At 42.2% G+C, this 19,812-nt stretch overlaps 1 protein-coding gene across 2 annotated transcripts in view; it reads left to right on the forward strand.

Moving 5' to 3' along the window:
* The window catches only part of LOC147016026 (small conductance calcium-activated potassium channel protein 2-like), a 420,626-nt gene extending 401,050 nt beyond the window's left edge, over positions 1-19,576 (forward strand). For both annotated transcript variants that reach the window (XM_085848716.1, XM_085848717.1), the window contains 2 exons: positions 6-75; positions 19,244-19,576. In XM_085848716.1, the coding sequence (XP_085704842.1) occupies positions 6-75; positions 19,244-19,576 (403 nt within the window). The remainder of the gene's footprint in view (positions 1-5; positions 76-19,243) is intronic.
* The last annotated feature ends 236 nt before the right edge of the window (positions 19,577-19,812 follow it).

A 19,812-nucleotide genomic window follows, 5' to 3' on the forward strand; every position in this document is an offset into this window, starting at 1 on the left:
AACAGGCTGAGACGGGTGAAGATGGAGCAGAGGAAGCTCACGGACCAAGCCAACATGCTGGTTGATCTGGCAAAGGTGAATCCCAGTAATCCTATGAGGTTCGATACAAATGGAACAGTGATTGATGCTGCGATTAATTTCTCTATTTTTTTTTTAATATTCATAACATAACTAAAACTTAAAAAGGGTCAGTTAGTTGGACAAAATATTGGTTTCTTTTCTCATTTTTAGAACAGCACACGGTATATAGTGACTTTTGTAACTTTCTGCATGTACAATATGTTCATAAAATCCTCGTGCGACATAGAAGTTTTATAACCTTTGATGTGCACATGATACAAACAAACTGTAAATGGTCCATGAAAGTATCATTCAAAAATGTTTTAATGAATAGGCTTCATTCGATTCAATATGGACTCATTCTCCACACTTGCTCTCCCTCATGCACAGACTTATCCCTGCTCGTCTTCAGTTGTCCTACCCTTTCTCCCGCCCATGGTTTATTGAAGCTTGTGGCGAGGCAGTTGTCCTGAAACAACTTGTCTTTGCCTCATGGAAAGCAAACCCAACTGAGGGTAATCTCAGTTCCTTCCATAAAGCTCAGAAGAAGTGTGTATCTACCCTCAGGAGAGCCAGAAAACAACATATTTCTCAGCTCAAGTCTGAACTCAAACCTCTCTCCCTCCTCAAAATCCTGGTGGTGTCTAATCAAATGTTACTGGTGTTTATTCCCCCTCCGTCCCCTCCCTTACCTCAAATGGCCGCACTGCTGAGACCGCACGTGAAAAGGCTGAATGCCGAAACTCCGTGTTTGCTTCTAAATCTTGTTTCCCAAACCCATTGCTTTCTGGACCCACCTTACCCAGTCGCACCCAACTGTCCCGTGACTCTGTATCCTTTTCTACAGACAACGTGGAGAGCTTGCTGTCAAACCTCGACTCAGATTCTGAAACCAGTCCAGACAGCATCAGCCCACATGTCCTCAAAACCTGCTCCTCTGCTCTTGCTCACCCTCTCTCTGTTCTATTCACCCTCTCATTTACTCAAAGTCATCTGCCATCTGCTTGAAATCAGCAAACATTACTGCCCTGCATAAAAAGGTGCAAAAACAAATCCCTGCATCTACAGACCAATCAGCCTTCTCCCAATCATCAGCAAGGTTATGAAATCAATCATCGCTTCAGACATTAAATCCTTCCTCTCCTTCAATGGCCTGATTTCCTCATGATGGAGGTCCTCAATGATGGAGGTCCTCAATGCCAGGCAGGAAATCCGAGCCGTATCCCTGGACATATCACGTGCTTTTGACTTTGTCTGGCACCCAGCACTACTCACCAAGCTCTCTTTCTATGGTGTCCAAGGCCATCTCTACTCATGGCTCGCAGACTTCCTCTCGTGTCACAGTCAACGTGTGGCCCTAAATGGAGTTCTTTCATCCGCTCTTCCTGTCCAGGCTGGAGTTCCTCAAGGTAGCGTTCTGGGCCCTGTTCTTTTTCTGGTTTTCATCAATGATCTCTCTGACTCTCTGGAAAATCCTCCATATCTCTTTGCTGATGACTTCACCCTCTGATGTACTATCTGTCATCCCTCAGACCGGCAAGCAGCAGCTACTTCGCTCACTGCAGATCTGGATAAAATCACAAACTGGTCCAGCACATGGAACATGTCTTTCAATCCTGACAAATCTCACACTCTCACTATGTCTCTTCGAAAGGACCGTTTAGAAAACCCCTCATCCACTTTCTCAACAATCCTCTGGAAGAAGTCCTTTCTTTCAAGTTTCTGGGCTTCATTACCTGCCATGATCTTTCCTGGGAAAGTCACATTTCAAACCTCGCCTCCAAAGCCAGTCGCCGACTGGGAATCCTCCGTCATGTAAAGTCCTTCCTCGGCCCACCTGAGCTCCTGACCACGTACAAAGCTTTCATCCGCAGCCTGATAGAGTACTGCTTTCCCATCTGGGCTAGTGCTCCTGCCTCCCAACAACAACAATAACAACAACACAATAATAATATTAACATGATGGATGATGTTTTATTTTTATATGCCATTTATACTTTGTTTACAGTATATCATGTGGACATCAAAAGTTATGAAAGTTGAAAGTCAAACAATGATTTTATATATTTTTTTACATATATATATATATATATATATATATATATATATATATATATATATATATATATATATATATAATATATATACATATATATATATATATATATATATTAAAAATATATATATTTCAATACATTATTGAGGCTCGTATGAGAGCTGACACGTAATGCACAGAAAGGGGGGCATGAGACAAGAGGGGCAGGAGAGGGAAGGACAAAACAGTGGGGAACAGAGACATTAGGAGATTTGTGGAAGGGAGAGGGACGTGGGGTATACAAGATGGACATTACAGGGTCTTTCAGGAAGGAAAGCAGGGCATTTTAAGGAGGTAGGTTTGGGGTGGAGTAACGGGGGTATAAAGGATTGAGGTTTTGGATGGGGGAAGATAAGAAGTGGTGTTGAACTGCTGTTTTGAAGGCCTGGAGGGAAGAATGGGATTGAAGAGAGTGTGGGAGTTTGTTCCAAAAGCGGGGAAAAAGAGGAATAAAAGAGTGAAGGTGAGCAGTGATTCATGATTTTGGTAGTTTTACCAGAAGGGTGTTGTTGGCGGACATTGAGCACCCTGCGGAAATATGCTGGGGACAAATCGCAGACATAGCAGGGGGGTCGAGATCGGACAGGAGACGGTAGAAGACAGAAAGACCACTGACCTGCCTGTGGTGAGAGAGTGAGAGGCCCAAAGACTCATCCTCATGCGGAAGATACGAATGATCCTAAATGCCTTGGTTTCCACAGCGTGAAGCCGAGCAACGTGAGAGGCAGGAGCACCAGCTGAGAGGGGAGAGCAGAACTCTACCAGTCTGCGGACGAATGCTTTCTAAGTGGTCAGGAGCTCAAGTGGGCCGAGGAAGGACTTTGCATGACGGAGGATTCCCAGACTGCGACTGGCTTTGGAGAAATGTGACTTTCCCAGGAAAGGTCATGGCAGATAATGAAGCCCATAAGCTTGAATGAAAGGGCTTCTTCCAGGGGATTGTTGAGAAAGTAGACGGGGGGGGGGGTCTATACGGTCCTTTCGGAGGGATATATATATATATATATATATATATATATATATATATATATATATATATACATATATATACATATATATTGTTGCGGATTCGCGCCCGCCGGCGTGCGGGCGGCCACGTAACTCGAATCGCGGCACGTCGCCCACCGGACGGACAATCCCGTCGTGACCCTCTCGGACTAACGCCGGGAACTAGTCACGGGTTGGCCTTTCGGCCTCACCACGATCGTGCCAATCGGCCCCCCGCGTGGGATAGGGTTGCTCGCCAAATTCGACCTACCTAAGTACCCACACGGAGGGTAGACCGGGCGATCGCACCTCGCCGCAGGTCGACTTCGGACACGGGCCACTTTAAGTGACCCGTTCCGTACTATCGGGATAACCGAGCGGTGTTATCGTCAACCTCGACGGTTCGATTAATTATCGGGCGTATTTAGCCCACGATCAACCCTTTACGTGAAGTAAGATGGAGATTCAATTAGAGAAAAGACGAAGCGAAACGGGAGAAACAGTTCAACATAAAGCACATTTATTCCGCGGCAAACGGAAAGCACACATATACAATTACCACAATTATGCACCAAAAGCAAATGTAACAAAAGAAGAAACGACAATTACGCACCAAAAGCAATTGCAACAAAAGAAACACAATGCAGATCTACTACCGACTACGCGAGCACACGGCAACACTTACACAGTTTTACTTCACAGACGGCGCCGACAACACATATACTCCAAAGCAAAAGAAAAAGGGGCCACCCTCAACGATAAGGGGGCAGACGGGCCTGGGGCCGAGACTGCGTCGAGCCTACCCATCTGGTGATGAGCCGCAAAATGGCGGCGGCGCCCCGACTCCGTGGGCCTCGCTGGCACTGCCTGGAATGGGGTGGGAACGGGGCCCCCTTCTCACACTATCTCAGCGCGGGGGGGGGAAACAGGGAGGGGTTGTTGATGCTCGGGGGAAAGAGGATATCTGGCTGGCTTGGGTCCCGCGACGAGCGACTCCACCGCGACCTCGACCGCGTTCCCGGCCTCCCCTCTCCGCGGCTCCCCGACTCTGACACGAGCGCAGACCTCCACAAAGCTCCTTGGCTTCTCCAGACTCTCCGGACCCCGACAGACACTCTCTCGACTGATTTCGCTGCCGCCACAACTCTCCAACTCTTCCCCCGATTTGCCCCGCGCTCGGCGCTTTATAGTGCGACAGGAGAAACCATATGCAGATTTTTGGATCAGGATCGGCTCGGGTGCAGAGCCACGCTCACCCATTGGACAGAGGAAAAGTGGGCGTGAATCATTCCTGATCCTCGAATCTGCATATATCGTTTATACTCCGACGCGCCTGGAGGCGGGGCCAAATCGCCCCACGCTCGCTGATAGGATGGAACAGAAGTTGTCGTGAATCATTCTTGATCCGATTTCTCGGAAAGGCCGCTTTTTGCACCCGCTGCTCGGTGCGCGCCCTGTACGAGTCCAGGATCGGTGCCCACAAGCGGCGCGGGAATGGCGGTGATGCGATGGTTGCGAGAGCGAGTTGTGACGGTAAAGGTCGTGGCTGTTGGCGTTGTTGTTGTGTGAAGCGGTTGTGGAGAAGGTGGCTGTGGTTGTCGAGATGCGGTTGGTGGTGGTTGTGGTGGTAGTAATGGCGGTTGGTACGTGGTTGGCTCAAAATAAAGATAGAACAGAAAAACGGCTATCTTGAAGGGTCGCAGCCCGAATGAATGACATTTATTCCCTCTAAACAACGGGTTTGGGCTAACTACACATATACTTACAGAGATATCTCACCTATGGGACCTGAATGGTGGTTTGCGAATTTCCTCAACCACAACACTATATATATATATATATATATATATATATATATATATATATATATATATATATATATATATATATATATATATATATATATATATATATATATATTTCTATATATACACACATACATTTATTTATGATATTTAAATTGATTTGGTTGGGACAATACATTGTTCAGCTCCACAACACAACCAACCGGTAGATTGAACAAAGTCTGAGTAAACTCTACTCCTCAATTTTTCAGCAAACAGGAGAGAGAGTCATGATCTGTCAGCAATTGCCCAGCACCACATACAAATGGGACATCAGCTGGACCTAGAAGGAATCCATGTACTGGATGTCATGCCGAACAAACACCGACGATTAATGCTCAAAGCCTGTCATGTTAAAGAAAACAGAGAGGTGGTCAAACAAACGAAACCATTGGTCTCCCTTTCCAGTACAACCCATTGGATAAAGCATTTATATGAGCTTCGTGCGAGAGCAAGGATACATGTCGGTTCAAGAATAGCTTTGGTACACATACACTGCCACAAGAAATCATCACCCCACTGTCATGCACTGTCCACACACTACTGACATGCCATCGCGCAACAACACACACACACACACACACACACACACCCACACACACACACACACACACACACACACACACACACACACACACACACACACACACACACACACACACACACACACACACACCTCACCGGTGCGTTCATCAACCCACACCCCCATCCCGATCCACATGCAGAACCAAAACACGGTCTTTTAATAACCTGGAGGGACTGAGGCATGCAGAATTAGCTGTGCATACGCATAATTACAATACCAGATTAAAAAAAAAATTAATCATCAGGAATCAGTTGGAATCCAACGATGAGTGGCATTGCCACATTCTGATAACCAAATGATGTGCATATGCTCACACATTCTTGGTGTTGGCTTAGTGGTTCAGATGGTGGGCTTTTGATTCTAGAGTCCTGAGTTCAAATCCTGCTTGGCTGCTGAATCATCACCAAGTGAGGTTGATTCAGCCTTTCATCCTTTTGAGGTTGGCAAAATGAGTGTCAGAGTACTGGTTGTGGGGCACAGCATCAGCAGCATACTTGTGCCAGAACAAACATGATAGCTACTTGGCAGCCAAACTGCCATATGCAGGGAAGAAGAAGAAGAAGAAGAAGAAGAAGAAGAAGAAGAAGAAGAAGAAGAAGAAGAATCCCCACAGTTCTACAGGTACCCTCAAAAATGCAATTGCTCCTTCTGTGTTATGCAAAAACATATATGCATTGAACACACAGATGTGAAACTGCACTCCAGTGTCTGATGCAATTAATTTTTCCAACTGACAATGACAATATGTGTGTACCTGCTTCTTCCTGCGTTGCTTCTGGACCAGTCTCCTCTTCGAAAGCATCTTTTGTTCATCTGAAGCACCTATATGCACACGTCATGTACATCACTTTGTCTGCAAGTTTTGTCCTTTGTTCCAGGCATTTCCAGTCATCTACCGAGAATTGGATCAATTTCATTTTGCTAGCAGCACAGCATAGGAAGCATCTCCAGTTCTTGACTTTGTGACTTGGGATTATCTGACTTAATGGAATGCCCACGATGGACGTTGCTTGGCAGAACTACTACGTTTTCCACATCAGTGGCCATTTTCTGGAGACATAAGGCTGTCTCGATTTCCTCTTGTTTCGGATGCAAGATCCCTTGGACGAGGCGGTCCAAAATTCTGATCAGCTCTCCACTTCCTGCCAATGATTTCACAGCCCAAGGCAACAGGATATTATTGGCTGTCTTGATCCTGTAGTGCCATAAATGAGATATTGGGAAAACGACCACACAAGTCTTTGCACACGGGCAGAGGTAGGCCTTTCAGTTATACTTCTGATCGGAGTGCTTTCAAGAACTCAGTCAGAAAAGTGGAAATCTGGACATAATCTGTATTGAACTCTTCTGGTTGTGGAGGCCAAGTCTGATTCTTCGGAGTCTGTTTTATCTCGTTTCAGAGATACAGCACACCCTTGTTAAGTATGTTTCTCATCTATGTTTCGTCTTTCCGATTGGAGTCAAGCTCTCTCTTTACTCTCTCGTGCTCCTTTACCAAAGCCTGGAACATGAGACTATCTGACACAAGAAAGAGACTTCCACGATCATCAGAGAATATGTGAATATTGCCACCAAATACATTCTGAAGTTTCCTGCGTATGTGCTTTTTGGTATGTACATTAACTTCACGAGTACCAAGAGATTCTTGTTCCACTAATTGTTCCAAAATAGGTAATAAAGATAAGATCATCAATTGTGGTCGCTATTCTTGAATTTACCTGTCATACATTAAGTGGAAATTAAGGCGAACAAGCAGAAAATACATGTCAGTTCGAAATAATAAATCCTGGAGCTAACAAAATGCCCTGAAACCTCATAAGACTATTAATGTTTCAATATGCAATTGGACTAAACATAAGGCAAAGGTAATAAGCAAGTATGTTGGATAGTTTAACGTCATTATATGCCTTTATTTTGTAGCCGTAGAGTAAGGTAAAGAGAAACGGTTGGAAAAGTCCATCCGGTTTATGTAGACCTACATAGGGGCAACCTTCAATATGCCATATCCTGGTAAATCTACCAGATTGAGAAGAAGTCCATCATGCAATTTTGTTTGTTTGGAGGTTACAAAAACATTGGTAATGGTCTAATTTTGTACCTCGGAGTGATACCAACCAAGTTGTCTGGCCCATGGACCATCATTGATGAACAGTGAATACAGAATTGTTCAGGATAAATTTCTGTCCTCTTGCGCCCTCGACACACTCCTTCCTCGTCAGCTGTTGTAGATCACTGTATTATGTATTTTTTTAAAGGTTTTCAAGAGAGACGGATCACTTTTGGCAGGATATTAATTGAAGTAGCAGAGAAGTTCTGTTGATTTTTTTTTTTTTATGAACAACCAACTGCTGAAGATTGAAGGCAAGGCAAAGCCTTCGCAAAAACAATCTTCCCACTGACATACATGGCATTTAATTAAACGATGAACCCGTTGTCACCACAAAATCGGTTATGGCTTTGTCATCCCACATGGCATACCATACCACAAATAATCTGACATCCGAACAATGGATACAAAAGTCATGGACACAATGAATGTGAATTTGAAAAACGTTTCTCCAAAAGTGGGTTGGCAGGAGAGCTCAGAAGTAGCACACTTCCCTGTGAGCAGTCTATTCTGGGTTTGCTTTCTCCCCCAAGTTAGAACTCTGACCCAAATGGTTCTCAGGCAGAGCATTCTTCACATATATAAGCATCTCGCACACGACAGAATGAGTTCAAAACTGGTGGTTGTACTCATGGTGTACACAGGAAAATTTTAGATGGTTAAAAAGAAAATACATAGTCCTGTGGGTGCAGGGTGGGAAAAAGACCCCAATTCTCTCCATGTAAATATTGTGACGGTCGTTGCCCTGAATAAATCCTGATGAAAACGGTGAGTAAATGCACCGTCAGATGGGAAAATAAGCTGGAGACCCGTCTGTCAGCATTTGCTTCTGGGAGACATGAAAGATCCCTCGTTGTCTTTCATCAAAGAGTAGGTGAATTACCGCCAAAACCTTGGCCAAATTCCAAACTCCTGCCCTAACCTCGCAGGAGAAATTGCATCAATGGCACAGACGTGCTTCCTAAAAACGATGCAACAAGCAGCTACATGCTGTGTATGCTCAGAAGTGAAAAGAAACTACACCAACTTATTAAATCAACTGTTCATGTCACCATTACCACATTCATTTTCCAAGCAAAACATTACAAACTTGAATGGCATTCTGTGGAGCACGTACCTCTGCTCGGCTGAATAGTTTGCATATTGTATCCCACTGATAGGCCGGATCTGTATCTGGACCTTAACCAAATTCTAATCAGTTTGTCCTTGTCAACTACTCAACTCATCCACAAAGTTTTGTGAAAACTCGTTCACAACATTTTTGATATATATATATATATATATATATATATATATATATATATATATATATATATATATATATATATATATATATATATATATATATATATATATATATATATATATATCGTTTTTGGCCCTATTTCTCAATTGTGAAGAATCACTTTAAAATATTCTTGTATCCAGATGCAGATCCGGAGCTTCAGCAAAAGCTCATCAATTTGTCATGGTCACACACCCAACCTGTCCATCAAGTTTCATCCGAATCCGTCCACATATTTTTGAGGTATCCTGATATTTATGTCGCCCTATCTTTCAGTGGTGAAGAATCACTTTAAAAATTATCAGATCTGGATTTGGATCTTCACCAGAGTTGAATCATTTCTTTTATGTCACACACTCAACGTGCCCACCAAGTTTCGTCCTAATCCGTCCATAACTTTTTTGAGATATCCTCCACAGAAGCAGACAAACAAACAAAAAAAATAAACAAGAAAAAGATGTCGTGCAGAGCACGCATGAGACTTGCAAAATCGACCCCCCTCTCCAAATGTTGCCTTGGATCCATTAAATTGTCCATTTCATTGACATTAAAATTGACAATCTTAATCGAAGCTCAAGTCAATCAGATGAAAAATTATTATTTTTAAGATTGGTAATTGACAATTTTAGAAGCTTGATGTTGAGTTGACCTTTGACCTTTTGACCTGAAAATACTTGGTTTCCAGATTCAGTGATGCACTCTGCAATTGCTGCTTAATTATCAGGTTGATCGGATGGAAATTGATGGTTTTAGAAGTTTGAGTTGATCTTTGACCTTTTGACCTCAAATAATTGCTTACCCAATTCAGTGACGGACTCTGCAAATCCTTTTCGACACTCAAGTTAATAGGATGTAAATTGACAATTTTTCAGTTGAAAATTGATGATTTTAGAAGTTTGACCGTGAGTTGGCCTTTGACCTTTTGACGTCAAATAGTTAGTTTCCCAATTCAGTGATACAACAATCAAATCCTGTTCAACTTTCAAGTCAATCAAATGAAAAATGACGCTTTTAGAAATTTGACCTCAAGATGACCTTTGCCCTTTGACCTCAAAATCGATAAGCTTTCCAGTTGAGACTACCTCTATAACTTGGTAAAGTTTCATGATGATTGGTTTGAAATTGTAACCTGTAGGTGATTGGCAAACAGACAAACAGACAGACAACAGTGAAAACATAACCTCCTTCCACCTTCAGTGGTGGAGTCAGGACAATAAGTAATATTGGACAACAATAAGGAGTAATAAGTCAGGACACAGTTTCTTGAGGAAATGGCTTTTAGTGGCAGTAATGAAAGTGCAAGCATTTACAAGGAGAGAGAACAATCAAGTGACATATACTGTATGTACACCAATTAATCGCAGCACACACACTGTCCCAAATTATCCCAAATTGTGCGACATACCTGTCTTCCGAACCTTAACAGTGACTCAGCACTGTACAGTATGCCAGCATCATGCATCCGATGTGCAAGGGAGAGGATGAGTGATTGGCAAGTACATTGAGATGGAGACAGGATGGACCCTTGCACACCTCATAGCTGTTGATGCTGGCTCCCATGTCCTGTCTGAAACCGGAACCCTCCGCACTCTGCTCTCCTCCTGCTTCTTGTACAGCCACAGCTCTGGCATTTCCCCATGGGCCAGTGACGTCACTCACGGCACGTCTTTAACATGTCTCTTGGCAGGACACCCAGGTGAAGTCCATGAGGCAGAAGGCTCAGTTACGCAGCCAGCGGACATGGGGGCATGAAGGCGAAGGTGCACAGGGGCAGAAGGCGAAGAAATAAGGAAGACAGTGACAGGGCAGAAACAGAAGATGCAAGAAAGAACAAAGAACAGTGCGTAGCAAGAAATGAGTAGATAAGGCATGAAGGAGAGTGACAAAAAGAAACGCTTTGGGTCGGATTTGTGCCACCAGAGAATGTGACCATCAAGTCAATCCAAAGTTCATAACGAAAAGCGCTCCAGAGACGGAAATAAGGAAACAAAAATGAGTGAGAAAGGAAGAACAGAGTGAAGGATGCAAAAGACCTTTGTGTGAGTGCGAATAATACGAAGCGAGCAGCCAAACAGAGACCAACAACCTTCTCATACTCCGAATCTCCAGATCTGCGCCTTTAAAGAGCCTCACTCCCCCACCCCCTCTTTCCTTCTCCCCTTTGCTTCAACCTTGCTCCCCCTTTATCCATGGAGGTGCTGCCTTGGGTTTGTGTTTTGGCACGATATATTGTTCGATGATCATAAAACCTGTTTGAAGCAGTTTCGGAAGCTCCTGTGATCAGAATGTGCTCGTGATAGCCTTGTGTTTTGGCACGATATATTGTGTCAACGTTCATGAAACATGTTAGTCCTGCAGATAAGTGAAATATTTGGGGGAATTGTGCCTTTGATGATACAAGCAGGAACTTTTGCACACTGTTAGATCATGCCCTAAGGAAGATATTTAGCTGTAGGGCCATCGCAGAATTGTCCTGTGGCCAAAATTGCGGCCATTTTCCAAAATGGCCACCACCGGTTGTTATTTTACCAGTTTCTCAGGTTTGAGACCAGCTAGGATATTGATTCTGGTGGCTAATCGTACATTTTCAAGGATGAGGAATGCAGTGGTACTATTTATAACATGCTGCAACTACCAAGCTACATATATCTCGCATTCAGGGAATTAAATGATAGTAAAACCATCAAATATTAGCGGAGTTATGCACATTTTCGGGAATTTCAGAATCAGCCCATGAGTTGTGTGCTGACCTCATAATTATGTTCATGTGTATTCATATATTTTGCTGCATATTTACACAGAACATCATAATAACGTCACAATGATAATTATCTATGTTGTTAGTACAGCTTTTGTGTACTTGTGTACACCTAGTAACAATGCCTAATCTGTATGCTTTCAGTTAACCTGGACTGTGATTGTGGTGGCAGCCAACATATTTTTCTGGAGATTTCAGCTTATGGTCGAGTGGTGGTGGTATAACTAGTACATACTGTCCTCATATTATAACTAGTAGATACTGTTCTAAAGTAGCATAGTGCATAGGGACAATGGCCAAACTATACAAGGTGGTGGACCCTGATGAGCCTAGCATATCAGATAGACAGTGCCCGACCACAGACCGGAACAAATGTGTTCTGTGTCAGGAAAACACAGATGAGATGCTGACATGTCCATATAATTCAGCACATGGCACAGATTGGGCAGGATACAGGACCATAGCTGAGCATCTTGTAGCATTCGACAAGATCAGTTGCCTGCCAAGAACACTAAAACTGTCACAACTGGATGAGGGTCAAGGCATCGAGGCAGCATTCCGGATTCACAAAGCCAAATGGCATGACTCCTGCAGACTGCAGTATAACAAAACAAAACTTCAGAGGGTTGAAAAGAGGAAAACACACCACGATGATGACCCAGAAACCCACAAGTTCACCCGTCAGAGCATTGAACGTGAAATTCATTCAACAGAGACATGCTTCTTTTGTGGCAAATCTGCAGCAAGAGATGCTTTGCGTAATGGATCAACATTCGAACTTGACATTCGTGTGAGGCAGTGTGCCCTCAAACTACAGGACAAACACCTCCTATCCAAACTCAGTGTTGGAGATCTCATTGCCCAAGAGGCTAAGTACCTGCTCAGTGTCTTGCCTCTCTGTACAATAAAGCGAGGGACACAAAGGCACAACAATCTAATGTAGACACTGTTAACCATGGAATTGTATTCGCTGGACTTGTTACCTATATTGAGGAAGTGCGCATGGACAATATGGTTGCAGCAGTGTTCAAGCTAACAGACTTGGTGAATCTGTGCAGTACCAGGCTGGAACAACTAGGGACACGTGACAGGGCGTGTACACTCCACTAAACTCAAGAACAGAATACTGGGTTACCTCCCAGACATGGACGCTCACAAGCAAGGTCGTGATGTGGTGCTGGTGTGCAATGAGGACGTTGGTGCCGCATGAGGGAAAGCATGTGAGCACGATGCTGACAATGATGCAGTTCATCTCGCCAGAGCTTTGATCATCGAGCCTTTGATGATGTCACTAGAGCCTTCTGTGCCTTGGCTGCCACCCCAGACACCATAGACAACTTGATGGAGTCTCTGGAGCGATTCGTGGTATTACTCTATGACCGCACTAGCAGCCTGGAATCAGTCAATCAGGCACGCAATCAGCTGTTCACCCAGAAAGGTAGAGACATTGAAGGACTCCCTCCAACACAAGCAGCACTGATTCAGCACACAAAGAGGGCTGCCTACCAAGCTGGTCACTGCTGGGGACAGATGATGGTTGCAGTCTTGGAACTCCCATCCCCAGGTGATTGGGGGTTGAAGAAGGACACAGGTGGATGGGAAGTTCACTGGACCACACTGCCAGAAGCGACCCAGGCCTGTTGAGAACTCATACGCTGTGGATGCAAAAAGGGGTGCAGAGGACAGTGCAAATGTGTTAAGGCAGCACTTCAGTGCACTGCCCTTTGCCACTGTGGTGGACTGTGTTCTCGAAACTAACATTACATTTCATTGAAAACCTGTAATATTACCATGGAAGGCCTTACCTGGTTAATAATGGAAGGACTGTCATAGACTTGCCCTCACCACTAACATGTCAAACAACAATGGGACACTCACTATTGATTTGCAAGATACAGCATAATCTCATGAACTGTGTGATCATATTAATAAACTACCAAATATTATTAAGGAAACATTGCGAAGACTGCATTGTACTCTCATGAATATGTCACAGTTTCAAAACATGTACATGTATAACTCCACCAATATTAAATGTGTTTATAATATTACTATTATTTATTTCGCTGAAAGCTAGATATATGTAGTTAGGTAGTTGTTGGAGTAGTTATAGCATGTTGTAAATAATACCACTGCATTCTTCATCATTGAAAATGTACGATTAGCCACAAGAATCAATATCCGAGGTAGTCTAGAACTTGAGCTACTGGTAAAATAACAACCGGTGGCGGCCATTTTGGCCACAGGACAATTGTGCGATGGCCCTATAGCTAAATATCTTCCTTAGGGCATGCTCTAACAGTGTGCCAAAGTTCATGCTTGTATCACCAAAGGCACAATCCATTCCCATATCTGCCGGACTATGTTTAAAACGGTTTCGGGGATGTCTGTGAGGAAAATGTGCTCGTTATGTGGCGAATCGTTTGTAGAAAAGGATGCAGAATAAGGAAATGACACACATGGGATTTATACTGCACAATCGCAATGCAGACCTATCAACACAGACTTCAGACAGTTAAACGAAATGATGTGCTATGAAATAACTGACATTAACAATGTGAGGATCTCTTTCGGACTCCACAGAACCTTAAATATATTTAAATATATATAAATATATATAAATATATATAAATAAATATAAATAAATATATATATATATATATATATATATATATATATATATATATATATATATATATCTGAATCGAACCCCCGAACTTAATGAGGCAGCAGGACACGGATCGAGTCCCTTCACAGTGCTTGCTGCACGACCTGCCAGCTACAAGTGTCGCCTACCACACGAGCACATTGTCTCTGCCCTGCTGAACACCTGTCAGGAGGTTTGCAGCCAGGAACATTAAATTCAATGAAAGAAGCACGCTGACTCTATGACACAATGATGATGTCATATGCATAATTTACACCAACATATCACCTCGTGCAGCAAGCGCTGTGATGGGACTCGATCTGTGCCCTGCTGCCTCATCAAGTTTGGGGGTTTGATTCAGTTACGTATATTAATGAGCCTAATATGGCCACAAATAAATGACTAGCAGTATGTTGTCCTGATGAGATCAACAACAAGGGCGAAATCTAGATCGACATCTCTGCTTTCGTCTATTTGTGACCATAGTCTTCAATCGCAGTCTTCAAAGGCTTGAGGACCATTGGAGGTGATGTCTTGGTGTAATTTATGCACATGACGTCATCGTCGTATGATAGAGTCTGCGTGCTTCTTTCGTTGAAATATATATATATATATATATATATATATATATATATATATATATATATATATATATATATATATATATATATATATATATATATATATACATATATTATAAATATATTGTTTATGACTATGTTTGAATTATCAAAATGTGGACCACATTTACTAGTTGCATGTTGCACCTACATGCACTCTTGCCAAGCTGTACTAGGAATGCAGCAGTTAAAACGTGTAAACCCTCAAGAAAAAAAAATAGAACTCCCCTACTCAGCCACAATGGCAAAATAACCATTCCTTTAATCACAATGAGCAGCGTCTTGCCTTTGTTTTATCAGCTATTTTTTGATGAAAGCCTGGCCTTGTAAAAATTCTCATTCAGTGCCTAATGAAACTATATGATTCTTATGAGTGGAAAGTATGAGAATGTTTGCGAAGGAAAAGTTTATCTCTGACTCGAGACAGCACAGTTTCACCCCATGTGGTTATGTGACAATTTTTAAGGCAGAAATCAAGTAATTGATTTTTGAATGCTTTTCAGTGGCCTCGGTGGTTTCTGGTTCCCCGCACCATTGATTTTAACGTAATTCAAGCACAGCGACACTTCCTTGAAGATTACAGTACAATTATTTCAGACATCAGGACCTGTCCACATGCCAAATTTTAGTGATCGAGACTAATGAGTTGCCCTCATTACCTCTCTGCTCTCCTAACATTGAAAGCATAATTTTTTTGTGGCGTTCCCCTTTCACAATTGGCATATCAGCAAAGCAGCCTAATCGGTGCAACAAATGAATCCCTATTTGTGCTGTAAAAATGGTCTTTTTTTTAATACTCCATAAATCTACACCTGCATTCCATTCGCTGGCTCCTCTATTAGTCTCTGCTTCTCTGCCTGAAGCTACGTCTGTCAAGTAATGTCTCACAACCATTATAAGGTCGGACATTTGCATCAACTGGTATGGTCTGTGTGCAACACGAACTGGCATGTCATTGTCAGAACATTAGTGCATGTTGTAAGATTTAGAGTTGAATGTTATTGACTGTTGCTTTATTTCAAAAAAATTCCCATCAGTGTCATCTTTTTTTATTTCTCTTCATGCTCACTCTTATTCCAGTTTTATATTGCTATGGGTCGAGTATTTTGAAATTTCCAAAACGCTCAAGGCATGTTCAATATCTTATCCACATATATCACTTAAAGTAAATTATTCACACATTTTATAAAGTCTTCCAACTATTTCGAGGAAACTTTTGCAGACACGCAAAACACTTGTGTGTTAATCACTCATCTCCTGACAATGGGACACGGCTTTATTATAATAAGTTACATAAAAGGTTCGAGTTTCAAGGCATTTAGTCAATTTTTCACAGTTACGCCCTTTTTTAATTTAGAAAATATCATGTATTATACATGGATCAGTGTTCAGCTGCCCTGACACCACCCCACTGCTTTACACCCATTGGCCAGACAGCTGGCCAGACACCACCTTAATAAAATCATGCACTGCCATTGGATGAAGCAGCACAGATCACCAGTCCTCAGGTGTTATGCTTGGGTGGTAGTCTATGACCCAGTGCAATTGGAATGATCCCAAGTGTCTCACCACGATATTATTAGCCGCGTCTCACGTTGCGCATGCTGGCTCTAAGAGAGCTCCACGTTGTTCTTCTTCTTGTTGTTGATTGGTGGAATGACGTGGCTCTTGGACACATTTGTCCTTGTGTGTGTATATATATATATATATATATATATATATATATATATATATATATATATATATATATATATATATATATATATATATATATATATATATATATATATATATATATATATATATATATATATCTTCTTCTTCTTTCGGCTGCTCCCGTTAGGGGTCGCTACAGCGGATCATACGGATGATCCGCATTGTGATTTGGCACATGTTTTACGCCGGATGCCCTTCCTGATGCAACCCTGGTCGCCTCTTACGACACAGGGATATGGTACACCTATTTTAACCGGGGTATACACTGGCCCAGTACACTGGTACTCATTTCGCCGACCTCGGAAGGATGACAGGCTGAGTCAACCCCCTGGTGTATTAATTCAGTGGCCCAACGGGGCTTGAACTCAGGACCTTTTGGATCCCAAGCCGCTACCCTAACCACTGCGCCAACACCAGGCTCATATATATATATATATATATATATATATATATATATATATATATATATATATATATATATATATATATATATATATATATATATATATATATATATATATATATATATATATATATATATATATATATATATATATATATATATATATATATATATATATACATATATACATATATATACATATATATATATATATATATATATATATATACACACACACACACACACACACACACACACACACACACACACACACACACACACACACACACACACACACACACACACACACACACACACATAAGCCGTACACATGTTTTGCTTCATGTATGTACATCAGTTTATTTTTAATATGAAATGGGCAAAGCCGATAAACGAACAAAACACAGTGGTTTAGAGAAGTTCCTCTTCTTCTTCATTTTGAGTCCGGTATCGGCTCAAGCATACGTTCAAGCAAACCATTTTTTATCTCCGGTTTGTTATCCTAGTTGTCTTTATTCGTTTCTCGTCTACAAAATATATCAGTAAATGAAAATTGCTTTTCCTTTTGTTTTGCCGAATACACCCAAACGCAGTGGGTTATGGTGTTTCTTCTTCTTCATTTTTGTTCCGGTATCAGCTCGAGCGTGTGTTAAACGCAAATAATTTTTATCTTCTGATCATTCATTGGGACCGGTAGGCGGACGTGTATTGCAAAGCAATTCTCACTCTTGTTGCATATGAGTTTACTTCTGGGAGGACTGAGGGATCAAATCGAGATGAATGGTGGTGACATACTGAAGCCTCAACCTTTTTTGTGGTCTGAGATGCTTCTTTATATCGTCTGAAAGGTGTTCTTTTTGTTTGTTTGTTTGTTTTGCTTTTTTAAAATAAAAATCTCCATTAGACAAAAAGGGGAATTTAGGGTTGAGGAGTTCGCTTATTGACCATTTCACTGTGAGCAAGATGTTTATCGAATTATTGTCTGGAGGAGAGTGATTAACACACAGAAACGTTTTTTTTTTTCTTCCAAGATGTGAGAACAGGTATTCCAGAGAGTTTTGTGGGGTGAGAATTGGGCATGAAGGGAGAAGTCCCCCATACTTTGAACTAATTTGATTCCTTCCTCACATTTGATTCCCCAACATCTCTGTTATTCTTCCCTTTCCAGTCATTCAGAGCCAGAAATGTGGAGATGGAGGGTAGAGTGAGCGAGTAATAGAAACACAAGTTCATGTTGGGGTTGTATACTGGAGGGAGCAGTAAACTGTTTTGGATGATGTTGCAAAATTAGATAAACCACAGGGGAAAAAAGAAAAGCAGGAAGGATGAGTTCAGTGAGTTGGAGTGGAGAAGTAGAGTTGTATGTTATTGATTTGTCAGCTTTTTATGAAGAGGAAAATTATAATTATGACTATTTAAAACTCTCAATTACAATTAAATACCAGAAGCTACTTATAATTATTTATTTGTGGCAAGTCTTAAAAGTCACCTCTTGTTTTTTTGTTTTTTAAAATTCTCCGAACTCGTCTCCACTTGTACTCTCTTCCTTTGCACTTATATGCTGTGCAGATAAATGTGTCTCCAGCAAACACGAAGCAGCGAGGCAATTCTATATGCCTTGCTGGGCGCAGCAAAATTATCCACTCAATTGCCATTACCAGAGAACACATCACCACAGGAGCAAAAATGACATGTCTACCAGAAGGCAATTCAAAAATACAAATTACTTGTTATGGAAACTTCTCATTCTGTGCCCTCGGGTTATAGTTTGTGTTTTGTATTTTGTGGAAAGGTATGTGAAACTGCGTCGTGTGGTAACGTGATCACGTGATTTTGTGCAAAGCAGGTGCCATGATTACGGTTATTAGTTACCAGCACTCAAACGAAAAGTTCCTCAAATGTTACTCATCGATCTGTTTGGTATTAACAAAGTTCCAGGTTAAATTTGGAGCACTCTCATTTTTTATTTTTTTATTTTACTCAAACATAAAGTAACCTCTGAATACAGGTGTCCATTTTTGATTGTGTACCAGCATGGTTTATTTTGCAGCAAGGGGTTGTGGAACTGAGATTGTAAGTATCTAACCTCAGAGTTGAAAATACATTGAATAATGCAAGTGTGTGTCTCTTCACAGACGCAGAATGTGATCTATGACATTGTGTCAGAGCTCAACGAGCGGAATGAAGAGTTTGAGAAGCGTTTGGCAGGCCTTGAAGGTCGGCTGGAGGTACTAGCCAATGAGGTTAAGGCCTTACCGGCACGTCTGAGCCAGAGTCTGTTGCTAGAACTGGGCCGTAATGGTGAGGAAAGTCGTGGAGCGAGCTTGAAATCTCCAAACGTCATACGACTTCCTTTCTGTGGCACTGACGAGGCAGTGGACAGAGGTCGTGGAGTCAGTCGTAGCACATCGCCTGTCCGACACCGGCGGTCAGCGGCAACGGACATGCAAAGCTACAAGAGCATGTGATGGTCTCTGTCAGTCCTTGCTACTCGCAGGCACTGGCTCTAAGCCCACTTCATCCCCCGGATGCCTTATCCACAAGACTGTTCACCGCAGGAGGCGGCCGAGTGCCATGCGCTTTGCTGTGGAGCATTGTGTTTGCTGCTGCTGCTGCTACTGCTGCTGCTGCTACTGTCAGCTCAGTGCTTTTGGGTTGTTGCAGCAGGTGAAGGCAGTGCCTTTACTCAGGTGTCTGTGCCCAT

Source organism: Eptatretus burgeri, chromosome 12 (assembly GCF_056783735.1).
Source record: "Eptatretus burgeri isolate ZD-2024b chromosome 12, Ebu_testis_v1, whole genome shotgun sequence".
Classification (NCBI taxonomy): domain Eukaryota; kingdom Metazoa; phylum Chordata; class Myxini; order Myxiniformes; family Myxinidae; genus Eptatretus; species Eptatretus burgeri.